At 39.7% G+C, this 21,465-nt stretch overlaps 1 protein-coding gene across 1 annotated transcript; it reads right to left on the reverse strand.

Annotated features, from left to right (window-relative positions):
* Positions 1-858: 858 nt before the first annotated feature.
* LOC114468145 (protein cramped-like) lies at positions 859-19,927 on the reverse strand. The gene is given in 23 exon segments (XM_028454858.1): positions 859-1,151; positions 3,208-3,353; positions 3,509-3,676; positions 3,799-3,982; positions 5,576-5,727; positions 5,962-6,072; positions 6,200-6,281; positions 6,377-6,451; positions 7,133-7,305; positions 8,394-8,571; positions 9,883-10,815; positions 11,742-11,823; positions 12,061-12,142; positions 12,145-12,183; positions 13,586-13,671; positions 13,888-13,936; positions 14,890-14,973; positions 15,299-15,452; positions 15,551-15,747; positions 17,065-17,066; positions 19,051-19,280; positions 19,283-19,373; positions 19,757-19,927. Coding segments are annotated over 23 exon segments (3,462 nt in total). The 5' UTR covers positions 19,807-19,927; the 3' UTR covers positions 859-1,037.
* Between the last annotated feature and the right edge of the window lie 1,538 nt (positions 19,928-21,465).

Genomic DNA, 21,465 nt, shown 5'->3' on the forward strand with positions numbered 1-21,465 from the left:
AAGCAATAAATAAATCAAATAACTATTTACATTATGTTACAAAAAGCGCAGTAAACACTGGAAGTACTTTCTGTACAAAATAAATCCTCTTAACAAAAGTCAAACCTGCAGCTTATTCTGTGTGAGAAACAAACCCTCCTCAAAACCAGGAGCTGTGGGTTCCACCTCAAAGTGCTGGAAAGATGTTTAAAATGGAATGAGGATAAAATACTGCACAACAGTGACGCTGTGACGGCAATCAGTCAAAGTCATTCACATTGTGTGTTCCTTACAGCCAGTATAAATAAAATAAAGATGTGTAAAACAGGCATCTATAGTGTTTTAGAAGCATCCACTTGGAATACGGGGGAAAAAAACAAACTATGCAATTGTTGCTTTAGTGTTTTCATTACAAACACCTGATGCCCTGCTTTCAGAATAAAACCCATTGTGTGGTATATGATTAAACTCTTAAAACAACTTCAAATAAAAAACTCTGATAAATGATTGTTTTTCTGATAGTGGGTGTTTAAGGAGATTGGTTCATGAGTTTAGATTTACCATTAAAAGAAGAATTGGTTCATGAGATAAATTCAGAAAATCATTTGCGACGTGAAAAAAAAAAAAAAAATCCACAATTATTTACGCTAATTGCACAATGTAAAGAAAAAGCAGAAACGTGTTTTTCACTTAAGAGGAACTGATTTCTTTTGCGTGGGATCTCAAATAAGAAGAGATTAAAACAATCAGATGCTAGGCACACGGCCAGCAGGAAAAGACCTTACAAAATAAAAGAATCAGTGGATAGAAACTCCTGATATGGCATATTTTCCTGTATGAGTTATTTTTTGAAATGCTTTTGTCATTAGTTTTTTTAAATTTTTTATTAAAGGGCGTCTCACTTTAGAAACAGTTCAGTGCTTCAAACGGAGCTCAAGGTTTTCTATAATTATTGCACTTTTACAAACAAGGGCATGGCTTTACGTGTCCTCCATAGAAGCAGAACGTCCAGCAGGTAGAACCGTTCCCCTGCTGGTGTAACTGGGTGTTTCTACTCCTCATGGAGGATGGATGGAGGGTTCAGTCACTGCCAGCTCCTGGGCCAGGTCGTTAAAACGAGCGATGTAGTCCACGCTGCTCTCACTCATCATACAGGCCAGCTGAGAATCCACCTGACAATAGAACATATGAGCACTGATAAACCTGTTCCTGTCTGTTCCATTAACCACTGTCACAACAAAATACACAGCGAGGTTTGTGAGATCATACAAAATTAAATATTTATTCACTTTTCCCTATGCAGACGGTGAGAAGTTGTTAAATTAAGGCAGATAATCTACTACTTTGTTAATATTTATTTACTGCTTCACATCGAAATCTTGGATTAACGACTTTGCTCAATGGTTCTCAACCTTTTTTGGATCGTGACCACAAATTTCTGGCGACCTTAAAGTCTGTGTAAAGCAAATTCAGCCATTTTCTTCAAAACACATTAAATAGGTCATAAATATATTCCTTAAAACACGTAAAAAGCCGTTTAACCATTTATAATGTAAGTGTGGAGCTCGGCTTCACAAACTGTTTAAAATTTCTGTGTTCAGGATTTAACGGGCGGGTCAGAAATCACAGCCGCTTTACGTCATGGAGCCCTCATTAGCATAAACCCTTGCCTGCTGCTGAAGCACACCAAACTACCGCAGCCTCCAGCAGGCGCCATTCGTCCCCGAGCCGAAAACAAAGCACATATTCAGACTCGGGAATAAAACGTGTCCACTGGTGCCACATTTTCCATGAAATATACACCGCGATTTGGTTTTTCGCCTCTAGCAGGCGCAGTTCTGACTCTACCCAGGAGAGATGGACATATTCAGACTCAGGTGGAGAAGACCTTTCTGCTGACGCCCAATCCGAGCACCTTTGGAAACCAATGGGAGAAGAACTCTCTCTCCCATATACACAGTACACGGAGGTGGCGACGCCCTTCCTGCACGTGGGCGTGGTTCAAACGCCTCTAACTGACACGCCCCCAGCGTTTCAGAGCAGAGAAGTGGTTTTTTTCCATTATTTTGAGACCTAATTTTATATACTTAGCGATTTTTTTCATCTTTCAAATGTGGCTCAGTGGTCAATGACACACGTTTCTGTGGTGTGACAAACTCATAACACACATTTATTTCTGCTTGACACAAACTTGTGTGATATACAGTAGTGTTACGAGTAGCACCATAGTGATGAGACTACATTTATATATGAGGAAGTGAAAGTATGGAAGTATGTTTGAAAAAAATAAATAAATTAAAAAAAATTACAAAAATATTATTTTTTATTTTTATTACTAATTTTTTCAAATGCATTTCTTTAAACTAGATTTATATTTGATGAGGTGAAAGTATAGAATACAGTTGTTTGAGATCGAGTATGGTGTTTTAATTTGAAAAAGAATAATCTAAAAAATTCGAAAAATATAATTTTTAATTTTATTAATATTTCATTAACTAATTATTAAATGTTTCTACTGTAATTTTTTAAACTAGATTTATATTTGAGGAAGTGAAAGTATAGAATACAGTTGTATGAAATTGTGTGTGGTGTTTTAATTTGAAAAAGAAGAATCATTTTAAAAATTACAAAAACATTATTTTTTATTATTTTTTTAATTAACTATATAATTATTACATTTTTCTTACTGTATTTTTAAACTAGATTCATAGTTAAATAAGTGAAAGTATAGAATACAGTTGTTTGAGATTGTGTGCAGTGTTTTAATTTGAAAAAAGAATATTTAAAAAAATATAATTTTAATCAGAATTTTTTTCATAATTTACTAGACATTTCAGGCGACCCCATTTGAATTCTGGGCGACCCCATATGGGGTCACAATCTTAAGGTTGAAAAACTTCGACTTAGCTTAACTTTAAATGTGACGGGGGTGTAAAATTTTTTTTTTTTTTAAAAACACTCCCATATGCTAAATTTCCAGAGGATGAGATTATTTATTTATTGACTCACAGTATTTTTTAAATTTACAAGATACCAGGAAAACTGTCAATGGATGTTTACAGCCTATATCATGTATATTATATGTTTAACACTAATGAATCAATGAAAAATAATTAGTTGATTTAATTACTTTAAGTTTAGAACCAAAGCAAAGCTTTTGGCCTGAACAAACAAACTGGATCCTAAATGATGCTTCTTTACTTGATAACGGGATGAGAACTGACTTACTTCTGCAACGTCAGGAAGGCCACGAGACTGAAAGGAATCATGGGAGTTGCAGTCCAAGAGACTGGGACCAAGCAGAGCTGTGCCACTGGAGGGGCCTGATGGGGTGAGAGTGGGCCGTCTGCTCTTATCAGGAGACACCATGCTGGCTACAGAACAGGAGAAGAAGAAGCTTCACAATTTGCAAAGAATTCATCAGCACAGAGACATTTCAAACGGACTAAAACTAAGGCGAGCAATGAGTCAGCATTAACTGATTACATATATAGATATATATAAATGAATATAGCTAAGCTGGACTTACAGAGGAGGCATCCCAGTGTGGAGTCAGAGGAGTCACTGGGGTACCACTGTGGGTCGTGGCTCGGGGACGGGATCCAGCCTCTGGACGGGCTGACGGAGGGAGACGAATTCAACAGTTTGGAGGCGTCGGTGGAGACGAGCTTTGATGGAGACAGAGAAGCTTCTTCACCTGTAGCACAAAGAGCCAAACAACATGAGATACAGACGTAGAGCAAAGAATAACACACAGCCCTCAGAGGTATTTTTAATCTAAACCTTTATCATAAAAGCGTGAGTGATCCATGTCCGTACCGTAATGGTTAGAGTTGATGGCGAGCTCGATGATGGAGTCACTGATGTGTGTCTGAGGCTCTCCAGGTGTGAGGGCCTCCTCAGGAGGGCCAGGAAGCGAGATGTCGAGGAGTGATGCCACGCTGGACGGAGACAGGAGAGAGTCTCCACCTGTTACACCAGGAGATGGAGGAGGCAGACCGTTCTGTAGCAGGAAGGACAAACAGTCTGAGCACGCTCACTGGGAACCAAGAATCACATCTAACAGTAAAACATTCATGATGCAAAAAGACTGAACACAGCTGAAGAATGAGTGGGATTTTTAAAACATCCGCATACACAAAGACTTTCAAAGTAAAACACATAACAGTAAATAACAAATGACACTCCCTCAATGTCATTGAGGGTTTCAAACTTGTATTACTTTGACACTTAAAGGATGAAGAAATCAGACTGTAGAGTGAAACAACGGCCGTTAGTGTAACTGCAGTCATCAGCCAGGCCGGCACAGGAGTGACTAGACGATGGATACCCGACCAAAGCCTGACGGTACCCGACGGGTCGGGACGGGTTCAGACAGATATTTAGAACTGGTGGTTGGGTTCGGTCACATAGTGTCCTTTCCATTCCTGCCAGCAGCAGGACCATGGAGCAGAGGAAATCAGTGTTGAAGCCACATTCCTTTTTCTGCACAATAACATGGATTATTCTTATCTTTGACACATGGATTATGTAAATAGATCCACTGGGTCTCTGTTTGGGTTTGACGTTCACTTACCCTGTGCTCTGATCTGATGATGACTTTAATAGTTGTTTGTTAATTAAAGCGGGCTTACCAAAAAACAAACTAAATATGTCAATTGTACGAGGAAAAAATTAAGCTTAACTGTCTGTTACGGGTCGAGCTCGGATATAAATATCTGAATGCCTGTCGGGTTTGGGTCGATCCGCACTCTAACTGTGACACAGTTATTTATTTACTCGACGCTCACGTGACCGTTTACTGCAGGACCTCGGCACATGCCTCCACAGAACCAAACAGTAGGTAAGTCCACCGTGCTCATCTTCTTCTAGTCTCCAAGCTATCTTCTTCTTCTACTTCATTATTTCCGGCAGAGTGGACGCCTCCCCAAGTCGTCGAGAACGCGCATCAGCGTCATTTGATGTCACGTCTGCAGGAATACGCTGGAAATTCAGGCTGAGAATTGCAGTAAAAAAATGCATCGCACAGTCTGTTCAGTAGGGATAGACCGATATTCATTTTTTTTTAGGGCTGATGCCGATATCAATATCCTTCAGCCTTAGCCGATGACCGATACGGACTGACGATTTTCTTGAGCCGATACTACTTTTGCTCCCTCAATTCACATCAATAAAATTACACAATGATGATAATAAATGGTACAAGTCTCAGGTTTTAATAACATTTATTGAAATTAACAAAGTTGAGGTAGAACGACAAGTAAAAACTATTAACAAATATTAAAAACAGGTGATGGAGAATAAGAACAAGTAAAAAATAGATGCCGATACACGTAAAAAACGCAAAAATCAGCCGATAATATCGGCCGGCCGATGTATCGTTCTATCACTAATAGGGGGACATTTGTGTGTGGGCTCATTCTGTTTGGGTTTGAACACTGCATCACCCAATAGCATTCAAAGACCTAAAATTAATGTTTATTTTCTCACAAATCCTGCCCTCTGCTCCTTTAAATGTAAATAAGAGATGCATCTCTAAACGTAGGAAGATCTTTAATTAAAATATAAAAGTGAGTCTGCGTGTGCATTTCCTCACCTCTGGTATATTTTGATGGAGGACCTCGTGTTCAGTTTCAGTAACAGGTGCAGAGGCCAGCGCAGCGCCGTCCTCAACAGAAGGAGGGTCCAGCTGGTGACTGGGGCTGCCCGGGATGATGCCTGCAGATTTGGCTGCCTGGCCGATAGCGCCTAAAAGACAGAAAGCTTTAGGAACAGCAAGAAAAGACGAAAAGCTGAAGACACACAATAACACATCAAAAACAGAAATTGACAAGTTATTTGGGAAATTAAAATGATTTTAATAAGTAAAAAAAAAATTCCCGCAGCTTGAAAAATAAATTAAAAAAAAAAAAATATATATATATATATATATATACACTGTATAATTATATTAATTAAGTGTTAACGGTTGTTGATACATACTGGAAAGTTCCGCAGCGACTGCGGAAGTAGACACTGCTGGGGAAATTTTGGACTGGAGAGGGCGAGAGGAAGGAGTGAGACGTGTCTGAATCGGCCGGAACGATCCAGTTCCTGAAAGGATAAACAGGAAGTGAGAGTCAAGACATTAGAGCTGTTGTTAAGAAGGTGAAAGCAAACCAAGTTTAAAACCCCTGCCTTCAAAAAGAACAATGTAGTTTATGATGTGTGACTGTCCTACCTGTGGCGGAGGAGTTGGACAGGATGGAGAAGGAGCACACATGCTGTGGAGTGTCTCCTGTAGTTCTGGGCAACAGTGTTCGCTGTGAACAGGAAACACACTTAATCAGTGAAAAAAAAAACACAACAATCTTGGAATACACTTCCTGGAAGGAATGAAACGTTTCGATTATCCCACCTGAACCACCAGAGGTTTCCTCAGTTGTCTGTTCCGAGGTTTTCTCTGCCTTGACAGGAAGAGATCTGACTGCATCTGCACAGAGAAAAAAAGTGGATCTCAATGTTTTTTCAAATGTATGTGCGTGTGTCATTACTTTAGGGCTGGGCGATAACTCATACTCATATCTCAATATTTTTATCTCAAAATGGCGTTATACAATATAAATCTTGATATTTTTAACGCAAAGTCTTACCCGAAAGACGGTTATGGTTTAAATTGGCTGATGCAAAGTGCCACACAGACACATTTAGTAACAAACAGCTCCATAAAATCTGCCACTTTAGTCTTTTTCTCCTCTAAAGGACAGCATGTGTGAGTGAGTTCTGTAATGTGCCTTGTTTAGGGGAAGGTCTGGGTTAGGATGCACTCAGTAATCATCTAACTGTACTTTTCATGCTGTTCTGAGAAGTAATAAAAGCAGTGACTCCTAAAACAAGTAGTTTAATATAAAATATGCAATAAAATAAAAATAAAAATATATTGTTAGAGGCGATATTGCAATTTTCAACATCGCCAAAATAGAAAACTCGAGATATTTTGAATCTTTATATATTGTCCACTTACTTTCCACAAGATTCAATGATAAATCAAATTTAAATGACTTAATCGGCCCATTATCAGATGCTAAGATGAAGGTGAGCATATTTCAAACACAAAGCGACCATATTAAATATCAGGGATCATTCATTTCTGCCTGATTCTGTTCCTTCTTACACTGATGGAGTCCAGCTGCTGTTTCAGGGCGAGCTCGGCCTCTTTGTTGGGGGAAAACATTCGACTGTGGCGTGAGCTGTTGGGGGGCAGCGTGGTGGGAACAGCGAACACGCCTCCTTCAGAATCAGTGCCTAGAGTCGAGCCCAGCAGAGAGCGAGGAAGGTTACGCCCACCTGAGGAAAAACGAGGGGCTGTTATTGACAAACCAAAGTTAATGCAGTAAATAAAAAAATCAAACAATTGCAGCAAACAGATAGGAGAACAACACCTGCTGTACACAGGGACAGTAAAAGGACTGCATTTAAGATTTTTACATTTCAATAGAAACAAAATGTTGCCAATTTTATACAGAAAGCTACACAGAAGGAAAGCTTTCTGCTGTCTGTGCTGGAAGTTCAGATTCTGCGATATATCACAATATTTCACCACGCGATTATGGTATTGATCCAAAAATTTCCAAATCGATTTCTTTTTAATCGTGTTTTTTAACAAAACAAAAAAACATTTAATTGCGCTACCGTATGCATAGCACGAAAACGCCCAGTCACTAGGTGTCAGTGGACCAACAAGACCTTGTTAAACTACCTAAAGGGCGACCGTGGCTCAGGTGGTAGTGGGTCGTCTTCTGATCGAGAGGTTGGGGGTTTGATCCCAGTACCTGACTATGTGTCCTTGGGCAAGACACTGAACCCTAAGTTGCTCCCAGTGGTCGACTAGCGCCTTGCATGGCAGTCCTGTCCCATTGGTGTGTGAATGTGAGAGTGATTGGGTGAATGAGCTGATATGTAAAGCGCTTTGGGACTGCTTCAGTGTGGGGATAAAGCGCTATATAAATCAAGTCCATTTACCATTTTACCTCACTCCTCAATGCATTTTAGCTTGAAAGATGATTGCACTTTATTTTGATAAAACATACTGGGAACTTTTATAGATGTATGTGGTTACTTTTTATTAAATAATTAAAAAAAACATTTTTGAAAATGTAATTTGACAGTTTTATAAACATACCACTTGTTTTTGATATCGGTACTTGCATTAAGGTTAGTTACCATTTACTTCTTCTAAACAAGTTTAAAAATAATAAAATTAATTGTATCTCATACCATTTTGTACTTGTAATAGTGAAATTTGTAATTATTGACATTGTGATATCAATACTGTTTAGTAGCGGGATATATTGTATGAAATTGTGTATTATATTGTTAGATTCATGGCAATGCACATTCCTAGTTCTGATACACACACATTAAGCCACACAAACCTGTAGCACCAGCGTTCTGGAGCTGTAATCGAGCCACACGAACTGATGCCTGCTGGCGGCCAAAGCTGGGGCTGCGAACCCCTGCCACAGCACCTTTAGTTGGAGGCGTGAGTGTCTGGTTTTGCTCGTCCTGGTTCGTTTTGAACGGTGACGTGGCCGTGGAGCAGAGTTCTGAGGTCTGATGGGAAAAACACAAAAACACTTCCTGTAACAACAAAAACACTGTTTTGTTGTGACTATCAACCTTGGGGCCTCCTGCAATGTTGAGTAATTGATAAAAAAAGTGTGAATAAAATTATATATAAATCTATTATATTTTTTCAACTATTATTATTTTAATTGTTATTCTTTACCATACACAATCTCAAACAAAAGTCGTCTATACTCTCACTTTCTCAAATACTGTATAACTAATCATGTGCACTAATGCTGGTTATTCTGTATTTGTAACACAATATAACAAACATGGTCAAAAATTAATTCCAGAGAAAAAACATCTCTGGAATCGTCAGAAATTTGTGTTAGAAAAATCACCCGTAAAAGGTTAGGAACCACTGCTATAGAGCAAACATATGAAACTAATCTGATTAATTCTCCTTCATGTAAGTGTTTTGTTTTGTGTTTGAATAAATTCTAATTAATTAAGACCAAATAATAAATAAATGTAACTCCTTGCAAAATATCTGGTGAGAGGTTGAATATTTACATAGACTTTATCACATCTGGGGTTTTAAAAGTGCAACAATCCAGATGCTGTTGATGACATGGACCTGGATGTATAAATGTTGGTTTTATTGACCTAACTCCACTATTATTTTAGCAAAATATTGTAATAATGTTACAAGTAATATTCATATTATTTGTGCGACCATTATTGTTATTATGTTCCCAGAATGCTGCTTCTTGTTGCTTTTTTTTAAGTCTACGTAGGGCTGGGCAATATATTGAGATGTAAAGATATATCAGGTTTTCTATTTTGGTGATATAGAAAATGATAATATCGGCTATATCGATCGATTTTTTTTATTTTAGAGCTAATTTTGTATAAAAATACTCATTTTAGGAGTCACGGCTTTTGCACCTTCTCAGAACAGCATAGAAAGCAGTTAGATGATTACTGAGTACGTCCTAACCCAGACCTTCCCTTAAACAAGCCACACTACAGAACTCACTCACACGTGCTGTCCTTTATCAGAGATAAAGCCAAAAGTGGCACATATTGTGCAGCTGTTTGTTAATAAATTGGCTTGTGTGGTATTTTGCATCAGCAAATTCAACCCAAATTGTTTCTTTTGAAAAAAAATATTGAGATATGAGTTTTGGCCCCAAGTCTACTTGGGTTTCTAAAACAATCGGCCACGAGAAACATTTGTGAACCTTTGAACAAATTGTGTTTACTGAAGCCCTAATTAGCTAGCTAACTAAGTTAAAAAAAAAAAAGAAAGAAAACTTTCAGCTGAAAGTGAAAGATGGGGATACTATTACTCACCAAAGGTTTAGGGTTGACCTCGGTTGCCACCAGTTTGAGCAGACATTGTAAAACCCGATTGGTTCTGTTGGGCGTGGGTGGGGTCGTGCATTGTCCGTTCTCTTGGTTGCTGGGACCAACATTGGGCTGCCACTCGTACTCCAGCTGCAGTTTCCCTGGTTTCCCAAACATCAGGTAGAGCTCAGCCAGCGTGACGTTCTCTGAGTCTCGTGCGTTCCAGCCCTCCTCTCTGATCTGCTCAACAGTCCGCTCTTTGATCGATGACGGAGAGCTTTGGGTCACACACTCCTCTGAGCCTCCTACTGGAGGTTTGGCTGAAGGTGTCTGGCTGCCCTCGAGAGGGGTCATGGTTGAGGGTTGCTCATCTTTGCATTGCTCTGATAAGCACTCAGTGCAACTTGATACATTCTCTGTAACCTTGGTCAGGGCTAGGCTCTCTGTATGTTCTATAGAAGTACTGGTCTGACTAATCTCAACAGATCCAAACCCGTTACCATCTTCTGGCAGAGCTTGCTGAACTGAAAAAGGATCACATACAGAAGAGGGTTTCTTCTCCTCGAGCTTTGCTGAATCATCAGCTAATGATTCAGGACTAAAGGCTTCAGTCCGACGGGTTTCACCACCAACAGTCACTGAAGAACCAGATGAGGACGCACGTCCAGCTTTATTGGCACCTCGAGAGGTCGGCGCCGTGTGGATGCCCAGTATATGGGCGGCTGGTAGTTCCTTGACGTTGGGGCGGTTCTTCCCACTCTCGACCCAGTGTACAGTGCATGAAGCCTTGGAGTGAACCACACGGGACACCCCAGGTAGAGTAGTCAGAGTGCTACACTCTGCTGGGAACAGAAACAGGTCCTCAGGTGGAGATCTGCTCACAGAGCCGGTGCTGGAATCAATCCCCTCAAGAGCCTCCCTCTCTATGAGACTCTGGAGCTGGAAATCAGGATTAAGGAACAGATCACACTTATAACCGATACTTACCCCAAAAAATAATATTTTACAACACTGGTTCCCAAACTTTTCAGTCATGTACCCCTTCAGACATTTAACCTGGAGCCATTGTACCCCCTACTCCTGCACACTTAAAAAACACAATAATTTATGTCATATACAATGTAGCCCTACATGGAAATGTGTCCCTGATTTCTAACTATCCTGTTGAGGAATAATATATTATAATAAAATAATAATAATAATATTCTGTAAGCACACAATAAAACATTTTATTCAGAATTATCACTGGATTTATTAATCAATTAGCCTACTGGCATTTTCAGTGAGAAACTCTCTCTTTCATTTTGGATAAAACTCTACCAAACATTTGTTGATTGAACATATAGCAGTAATATACCCTGAAACTCACTACAACTTTAATTTGAAAAGTGAGGTTGAGAGGATGCTTAGAACTGTGATGTTTGGTGGAATTTAAGAGTCTATAATTGTTCTCCAAGCAAAGTCTTTTTCTGTTTTTGTTCCACTTTCACATAAAGTAGGGGCCTACATGGTGGCAAAAGGCATCAAGGTCTTGACAGCACGTGTGGCTAGCGTAAAGCAATGTTGCTCATCATATTTGCTGTCCAAACTGCTTCACTGTCACCGCTAGAGGGTAGACCTACAGAGGCCAATGTGTAATTGGTGGCAATGCATGGAGGCTCCAGACTGCTCTTGTATTTTTATTTTAGTTTCCAATGTTGTCATGCTGTTTTTAATTTCTATTCACGTAGCCCCTATGATAATTTGAGAACCCCTTTGGGAACCTAGGTACTAAAGAGATGATTTAAGCAACTACAAAAATAGCAATTACTTACTGATACGCTAAGAAAACATCAATAAAATAGGCTTTTGTTTTGAAAGGATACAATGCGCTGGTCGTGGTGAGCCCACTTCTGTTTTAAATACTCGATGAGGCTGGAAACCTTCCTGTGGAGCTCCACCATCATCCTGCGTTGAAAAAAAAATAATTGGAAGAATTATTTTCAAGCCCTTTGTTATGTGTGACCACAGCGTCAAATATCTGCAAAACTGCAGTCGACCTCTGTTACTAATGTTATTACCGTAGTTACATTAATCTAATGTCAGTTTTTAATGAAGGAGGTACCAAAACAGTGTTTCACAAGCACGCATTAGAAATGCCAATGATCTGTTGAATGTCTTTAATGATTGAATTCCTGAGATGACCTGAGGCGAGGGTTGTGGGCGAGGCTCTGAACTCGAGCCCAGGAGCGGTTACTGCGCGGCGGGAGCTCCAACGCCACCTTTGGGGGAGCCGCACCGGCTTCTGGTCCTCCTCATCACTCACTCCTGCAGAGAGAGTACGACTCAATGAGCTTTGAGGAGGCTTTTAGTGTAAGTTAAAACAGTAAGAAAAAAAACACCATCAGCGTGAAACTGTTTTAAAAACAATCTAAAGAGCCACACAGGTGTGGACAAGTTTTAGGATGAAGCGCTGATCTGAAGTCTTAGGCTGTGTTCAAAATTGCATACTAACATACTACATGCTTGATGAGTATATACTGTCTACTATATACTATTAGTATGACAAGGATGATGAGCGTTCCCACTGAAATATACTTCCAAGTTTCCCAAGATACATTTCGAACCTACAACAACAAAAACCTGAAGCACACTGAGGCTAAATATCAAGTAGAATATCAACATGTGGTCATTTGATCCACGAACCCTGCAGAAACACATTTAAAAATTTTTTGGAGACCATCCATTGTGCGACTGACTAAACTTCCAGTTAACTTCAAAACAAGAGCCCTATTTACAAAAGGGTTAAAAACTAATGGAAGACAAGAAGAAATACTTTTATTTTGAAAAGAGGATATTTGATATTTAGCTTTTACGTTCCGCTCGCAATGCATCATGGGGCGGTTGAATATGACTAGTGTGCCCATCGTGCATACTTAAAAAAGTCCCCATATAGTATACATCCAGGTATTTCTCGCATACTCAATCTTTTCATACCATCTAATGTGAACACACTACATACTCATTTTGACGTCAGATTTAGTATGAGTAGTACATTAATATGCTATTTCGAACACAGTCACAGATTCATAACGCTTTTGACTGATTTTGCTTCATGTTCAGTATGAGAGAGCAAGGCCGTGCATGTCCTGATTCTTTAGGATTTGAAGCAGCCATGAGATGTCAGAAAAGCTCCTCACGACATTTTGAAATGATCTTTTCTAATAATCTAAGTGTGTTTACTGATTAATAGAAAATGCTAGTCAACACAAAATGTAGGCGCGCGGACGCGCGCCGCGCACACACACACACACACACACACACACACACACACACACACACACACACACACACACACACACACACACACACACACCACACACACACACACACACACACACACACACACACACACACACACACACACACACACACACACACACCATTACCCTGATTGGCATCAATCTTTTTGCAGCGTGATTGAACAGAGACAGTTTCACACAGTCGTGTTTTCCACCTTCCTCCTGCTCCTCAATTTTTTCCCTAGTTACTATAGAAACGCCACAAGCCCACACACGCTGTCATTGTTTTATTTTATATATTTATTTATTTTACTTAATCTCCACCCTCCTACACCCTCTGAATGATGCAGCTTGAATCTTCAGTGCTGACGTGGGTTTGAGTTCTCCCGTCTCAATTTGTTGGTGGCCGTGTGTGTGCACGTGCTCACCGTCGGGATCACAAAGTTTCTTCAAAGCGCGACACATGGGAGCTTTGATGCGAAGGTTCCTGCCTTTGGAGCGCACAGTGGTGGCCCTGCAAAAAACAGGATGCAAACATCTATTTAAAACATGCAAACTTAGGCCATATACAGTCTACTGATGTTTCATTATGACCATATGTTGGTTTGTATACTTTTGTGTAATTGCTGTTATTTTAACAGGTGTAATTGTGAAATGTTGCGCTCAATGCGAGTTAATAAACACACTTCTATGTTTTTTAAAAAGCCCCTGACCTTTCTCATTGACTTACCCCTGCTGGATGAGTTCATTCAACTTTGCTGCATTTTTGTCATCCATCACTGTGGAAGAAAGAAACAGAGTCACAGTTAATGACACTGCACCTCAGGGAGCAGCCGTCTCCTGTGGCTGGGATCAGGCATGACAGTCGCTTCCCTTGTGTCTTGAACTAAAAGCATCAAAACAGAAACACTTTTAACAAACATTAAGTCTGACCCATAGGGCCTGTACTATGAAGCTGGATAAGTATATCAGGGATTTATCTCCATTAGCAGGCTTCACCTAACCAAACATTCTCTTTCAGAGAGCACCTGTACTACAAAGCAGGATATACATTTCAAGTGCGATTTATTTTGGGATTTTTTTTTTTGTTTATTTCTATATATAATAAAACATATAATGAATACCAATTTTCCATTCATTTTATATAATTTTAAGGTAGAAAAACTATATTGGGACATATACTGTATCACACAGCACTAAGCAATAAGATGATAGACGGACACAGACAGGGCTCTGATCAGTTTCACTTCATTACATCACAGACGTGTTTCTATTCAGGTAGTCCTAAATTTATCACACACACTGGGGATGAGAGCACAGTGTTTCACTGAGGTATGTTCCTGCTGATGCTGACAGCGTCACTATAGCGTATGAATGAATGAATGAGGTCATCCGTCTGCGTATACAGAGAGCGTCTTCATCAGCTGACTATAGATCAGTCCATCAGATGTAAATCTATATCTTTCCTAAAGGATGTCATCAGTAAATGAAAGGATTGCATTTATCCATTAATATTTTTTCTTTCCTAAACGTAGCTCTCAGGTCTGCACCAACCAGGATCATCTAAGAATGAGCAGCTCATTTTCCAAGAGAACTGATTGGTTAAAAGGAAAGGACTTTTGGACTCGCTCAGATAGTATCTACCTGGTCGGGACCAGGTTATGAAGTTATTTAGCCCAAAAACAAGTTAGCCAGCGTCGTAGTACAGGACCATAATACGACCATCACTTACATCCTCCAACTTTTTTACGGAGCTCAGCGTAGCAGATGAGACCGTACAGCTCCTGAGAGGATTTCTTCAGCACTCTGGTATAAACTGAAAAGGAAAGGAGTGACAACATCTGTGCAACCACACACTAGAATAGGCTGTAATGAAATTAAGCAATTTTTTATCATTTATGAAATCAAAGGAGAGCTGTGCTGTCCTTGTGTTAATCAGATCTGCTCTCCTGTGTTTACTGATCAAAGCAAAAATAATTACATTTTCACAAACGTTCTGACATATATTTACAAATATGTATCAAAGAAACGTATGCCCTCTGAGCACTGTCAGCCAATCTTGTACAGTTACAAGGTAAATCATGCCTTCACATGCAACATATTTCATGAGGTGCATGTGTGATGTGTAAAGAGGAGCTCACCGTCAGCAAAATCAATGTGTTTGGAGATCTTGTGCCACGTGCGGTAGTAGAAGTGTCGCACCTGCTCTTTGTTTTTCACCATGTTTGCTGGCTTGCCTCTCTTCTTGTACTTCATTGCGATATTGTTCTGGATCGCCTCAAAATCCTTCCCATACTAGAGGGCGGAGCAGCAGACGAGATTGTTAAAAGCAAAGAAGAGCAAGTGTTTAGTTGTAGCGCGGCTGAGGTCGGATTAAAACCTTTACCTCGTACAGGGCCTTCAAAGAAACTGTTCTTGTCTTCTGTGCTCCAAGACTCCCACTGCCGACGGGCCCTCTTCTGGTTTCCAGCGTGCTCATCCTTCTCAACAGAAGCTTGTCCTTTGGCAGCCTTAGATATTCCCCCCAATGAGCCAGCTACAGGCCCTGACTGTCCCAATGCCCCCTGGGAAGTGGAGCAATTCTCTGCCCCTGTGTTACATAGAAACAGAGAATCCAGAGTAGCATTATAAAACAAACATGAGAATCAGAGTCTGGCAGCATCACTGAAACAACAATGTTACAACCGTAACTCAAGCATCATGACAGGAAAACATACAATTATCCAAAGGTGAAAGTAACAGATTACCTCACGTTACTGTAATTTTACGGGTACTTGTAATTTTTTGAGTATTTTTCTAAATCAGTCATTTTACTTGTACTGAAGTACGTTTTAAAAGAATGTAAAGTAACTCATGAAATTTTTTCACCCAACAGTTACTGAGTTATAACTTTTTGTGATTTTTTTTTCTTTTCTATTTCATGGTCTCTTGACGGTACATTGAACATAATCCATATGTTCTTAGTCTTGCCATTTCCAATACATGCCCACCCACATTCTAAGGCTCAGGTTGTGGTTTCTACCTATTATGTTGTTACCCACATAGCACATTTGGCATGGCAATGTTTTAGAGTTCATAAATTTAGCTATACTTAGAGCTTGAGATTTTTTTAATTTTTTTTTAAATTGAATTCATTGGTGTTATTTAATTTAATTTAATAAAGAATTGTCCATTTTGACAAACTTTTTTTTTTTTTTTTATGCAGTTGTTTTGTTTTTTCTTCTAATTTACGTCTGTCCCACAGTCGTATATATTTTGGGTTGGTATTTATTTTTGTTCTTTCTGTCTGCTATTCTATTTGTGTTGCTGCAATGTGTCAATTTCCGCTGTAGAGACCAATACATTTTTATTCAATTCTATTTTATACAGATGCCTTTGTGGAAGATAAATTAAGTTCCAATTGTTCCTTTTTTAAGTTTACACAAGATATTTACTATATACAGGGAACCGTGGCAAGATTTATTCCCAAAAATAAATGTGGGGGGTGAAAGTAACTAGTAACTAACTACCGTTCAATTGAGCAAACTTTTCATTTGTACTTGAGTATTTTATATATGACTTACTTGTACTTGAATACAATTATAATCAAGTAACAGTACATCTACTTGAGTAGGATATATCAGTAAATGATAAATGGACTTGATTTTATATAGCGCTTTATTCCCCACACTGAACCAGTCTCAAAGCACTTTACATATCAGCTCATTCACCCAATCACTCTCACATTCACACACCAGTGGGATAGGACTGCCATGCAAGGCGCTAGTCGACCACTGGGAGCAACTTAGGGTTCAGTGTCTTGCCCAAGGACACTTCGACACATAGTCAGGTACTGGGATCGAACCCCCAACCTCTCGATCAGAAGACGACCCACTACCACCCGAGCCACGGTCAGTACACTTCACACCTCTGCAAATAGCTTTCTAAAGTATGGGTTATTATGGGAATCAACAAAATTCCAACAAACGAACAGTGCTCCTTTTATGTGGTTCGACTCTGGCAATACAATCAATCTCTCCGACTCGGTCAACAGCACTGAGCACACTTGTCCAAAACCAACTCCTGTTGATCTCTGGAATCCAACTTCACTCCACCAGCCCAGAGCTCCAAACCAGAGCCAGAATACAGTAGTCAACACAAACACCAGGCAGTCGCACACAGAAGAACTATATTGTTTTAAGTGAAAATAACTCCACATGCTGACACAGCTTTGATGTGCTTCTTCAAAACAGTTTGGCAACTAATAGTGCATCACCAGAAAAAAATAAAAAAACTTTTTTTTGGCAAGAATGCTCAAACTTTGCATAATATAATATATCCAATGACACAAAGTGTACCACTTTCTATTCTCATGGGCACAAATAGAGAGAGCGTAAATAGATGAAACATGCTGTAGATTGTGTTGTCTGATCAAAGACTGAATGAACTTAAAAGATATATTTAGCAATGTTGACATGCAGCACGAACACATTACTAAAATACTTTTACTCCATAAAAAGCATAGCATTCTTTAGTGAGGAGGAAAAGGCCTTCTATGTAGTTTGTTGCAAACATGCTTTTTTTAAAAAAAAAAAAAAAAAAAAAAAAAAAAAAGCCACATTGCTCATAGAGAACCTGAGTTACTACTTTCCACCTACTTTTTACTCTTGTGAAATAAGTGATGTGGAAACTGAGGGGGGTGGACACTTAATTTGAATGAAAACATAAAAAAGCAGCTTTCTGTTAGCGTCGCCGAGGCTTGTTTGCATATAGTAGAGATCCGGTCATTTCCTGATATACCCACATATACTACTCTACTCACAAGAAAAAAATGCAAGTTAAGGTTGCTCAATGCTGACACTTACGATTGTGTCGACATGTGCATGTCAATGAAATAGTCTGCAAAATCCTAAGAAAATACAGAGAACCATTATATCAAAACCTTTTTTGAAGTAAATTTCTCCAACTAACCACAAACTAACATTTCTTTCTGGCCTGTCCGATAAATAAACAACAAGACAAGGATGCTTCTCAATTATTAACCTGTGAGTTACAATGCCTGTAATTGGTTGTTATCATAGCATACGTGTCAACTGTGCTTTTCTAAAAAAGAGGTACAATGTTAAAAAAAATAATAATAATTCTAATGGAAAAGCAAAAAGATAAAATATAATTACAAAGATTGTTAAAGCAGTGTGTCTCAAACGGGGGTATGCATGGCACTATAGGGGGGTACTTGAGAGAAAGTGGAAAACTAATAAATTATTTTTAAAAAAAACATGGGGATTTTAAAATTTGTATGTTGGTTAAAAATGATGTATCACAAAAATGAATCACAATAATAATGATGATGACAATGATCTTGATTAGAACATGAACTGAAACTACTTGGACTTGGTCCCACGCCAGGTGACAGATGACGGGAAATTATAAAAACTGTAGAAATAAATCTATTCAGGAAGCACTAAATACTGCTTTTTCTTTCTATTTATTTACAAAGTTAGGATCTTTAAAATGTGTGTTATCACTCATTCATTCCATTAATACGCTTTATAGTTGTTGTTTTTTTGTTTTTTGTTTTTTTGTAGTATTCTGAGTAAAAATGTTGTATCTGGACAAAGGGGATACTTATTATTAGAATCAGAAATGCCCCCAAAAAAGTTTGGTGTGTGTGTCCCAATGCACCATGACCATGGATCAGTACAGTATAGCTATGGATGGATGTGTCCAGTGGCTCCCAGGATGCAACACAGTGCTTTGAGGAGCCTGTGGCCCCTGAGGAGATGAACACACCACCACCAGGGCCACAGAGCAGAGCATCATGTGAGCCACCAGATAAACAAACAGTCCCAGCTGGGATGTCAGTGATAGCCTGCTCTCCTCATCACACACACACTTCTCTCTCTGTTGGTACCTTTGCTTGGCCCCTCCGTGTCCATTGATGGCTGAGCCGATTGAATCCTTCCGTATCCGCTTGCTCGGAGGTCGGACGCTGGATCGGAGAAAATGATGCTGGTCGTGTCCCGCAGGGGCCGGTTCGGCCGAGGTGTGCTGGGTCAGGCTCGGCCCGGTTCTGAGCGGGTCTGTGGCCGCGGCTGATGGATTAGGACTTTCCTTTGTACTGCGCTCCGAGCTCGCCTGCTCTCTGCGCTCTCGTCCTCGTCGCAGCCTTCGGGCTTTCTGGACGGGTTCCCCCTTCCATCCACACCGATCCCGTCCCTGGAGCCCGGTGTCATGCTGCCGGCACACATTCACACACAATCTGTCAGATTAGGAGCAAAAACTGCGAGCGAAATTAACTTCTAAAGACGACGATCCCTGTCTCTCAACATGGCCGCCGCTGTTTGTTTCAAATCCCCTCTCCAGTCCCGTCAAAACAACATCAAATAAATGCATATTACAGGCCGGGAAAAATTACGATACACTCCAAAATATTTCAATAAGTGTCGATTTTGTTTTACCGAGTGTCCTTTGGCTGGATTGCACAGAATCGAGGGTAAAAAATGCAACTAAATTTCATATAGGAGCGCTTTTCAGTTTAGCGCCCTGCTCAAACGACAACGAAACCCATCCGTGCACTCGTCATCCGAATAAAGTGCTTATCTCTTCTTTATTTTTACCCATTTTCCTGCTCTTCAGCGGCCAGTGGTGTCTTCTTTCTTTTCACCATGGGTCCGATGGGTTTGATTGGCAATTACCGATCAAATTAAGCATAATAAAGCCGAAAGCGACCGTCAGCGCTCTGTGCTCTCCTCCGTCCTGCTTCGACTGAGCTGAACTCTATGCGCAGTTCAACTGTTTTCTATCAGCCTAAACATCACTGGGAGCTCTCTTTTAAAAGTCCAAACACAACCAAATAAGCACACACCACAACACACGCCGTGTGTGACCCAGAGAATAATTTACATCATCACAAAAACCTGCTGATGTGCACAGATTGTTATATAACCTGCGCGCAAGAGGACTTTGTATGACACTACGTCACCAAATGTCTGCAGGTGAAAATGTATCATAGGCAAATATTAAAGCTTTATTTCACCCCAAAGCAAAGCCTCAATCTACTTACAATACACAGCATGTTCAAAAACAAGTGCATGTGTATGTTTTACAAACACGTTACAATCTGCATTTGGCTTTCTGTGCAACATAAACAGTCTTACACATCAAGTACACAAGATAAAACCCAGTTAAATAAGACAACTGATCCATTACTATGTGAGATACATGTTGACACAGTCCAGGAATCCATTTCACTACAGTTATTAATGAAGTATTCTTATTTTACTTCTTTTTTATTTTATTTTTTACTTTGCCTCACATGTACTGTTAAAGAGCAAAACAAATGTATCAGATGAGATCAGCAGAAATGACAGGGAAAGACCCTACTCTTAAATAGTCTCCACAGATGTGAATCCCTGAGTTGTACCAAAACAACATCACAATTTAAACAATTCAAGATGAATAATACAACCCTTATAACAAGCTGGAAGAGCCACAAACTGCTAGTTAGACACCTTAACACATAGTAAGCAATGTTGTGCATCCACAATGTGAAATGTAGCAAAGATTAAACATGGCTCAGGTCAATATAATCCATTTCTAGATGTAGTTTGAGGTCAGTCTGAGAACAGACACTTTATGACTGACATGTTTCTCCTCACATAGCCCACTAAAACCAAACTTATAAGATAACTGCAGCCAAAACTCAAGTCGTGGACCACAGTTAAGACAAACTGATACAATAAATGTGTGTTCGTGTGATGGTTGGAAGATGTTTTAAAGCAGCAAAAGAAGTGTAAACAAGCTTTACCTCCACATGTAACTCAGCTTCTTGCTAACAGCTGGCTAGCGGTAACATCCTCACAGTTGAACCAGTCATTCTGCCAATAAAAAAAGCCACTCGTAGTGCAGCTACCACCTCAACTACAAGTAAAACTGCGTTCCGGGCTGAGAGGTCAAGTTTAGTAAGATAATTTTACCTGAAGTAAAGGCTGTTTCGCGTTTTATCCGTCCGCAAACAGGCTAACATACTTAGCTGACCACAGACCTCCGGTGTTACCGCTGACAGTTCCTGCACTTGCTGCTCGACACGCCCACTACAACTCAAAAACAAAGCACGTGATTGGTTCGAGTCAGCAAGAAGGCGGGCTGTTGAATGTGATGGACAGCTAGCTTAGCCAATTATACGCTGAACATATCTCAAGAACGTCCAATGGTCAGCCTTTTCCTGTCACGCCTCTTGAAATTTCTCAATAAGAGCTTTCAAACATTTCAACATCTGTAGATTGGTTTGTAACGTTATATTTTTATTTTTAAGTTTGTTTTTTTT

This window comes from Gouania willdenowi, chromosome 8 (assembly GCF_900634775.1).
Source record: "Gouania willdenowi chromosome 8, fGouWil2.1, whole genome shotgun sequence".
Lineage (NCBI taxonomy): Eukaryota > Metazoa > Chordata > Actinopteri > Blenniiformes > Gobiesocidae > Gouania > Gouania willdenowi.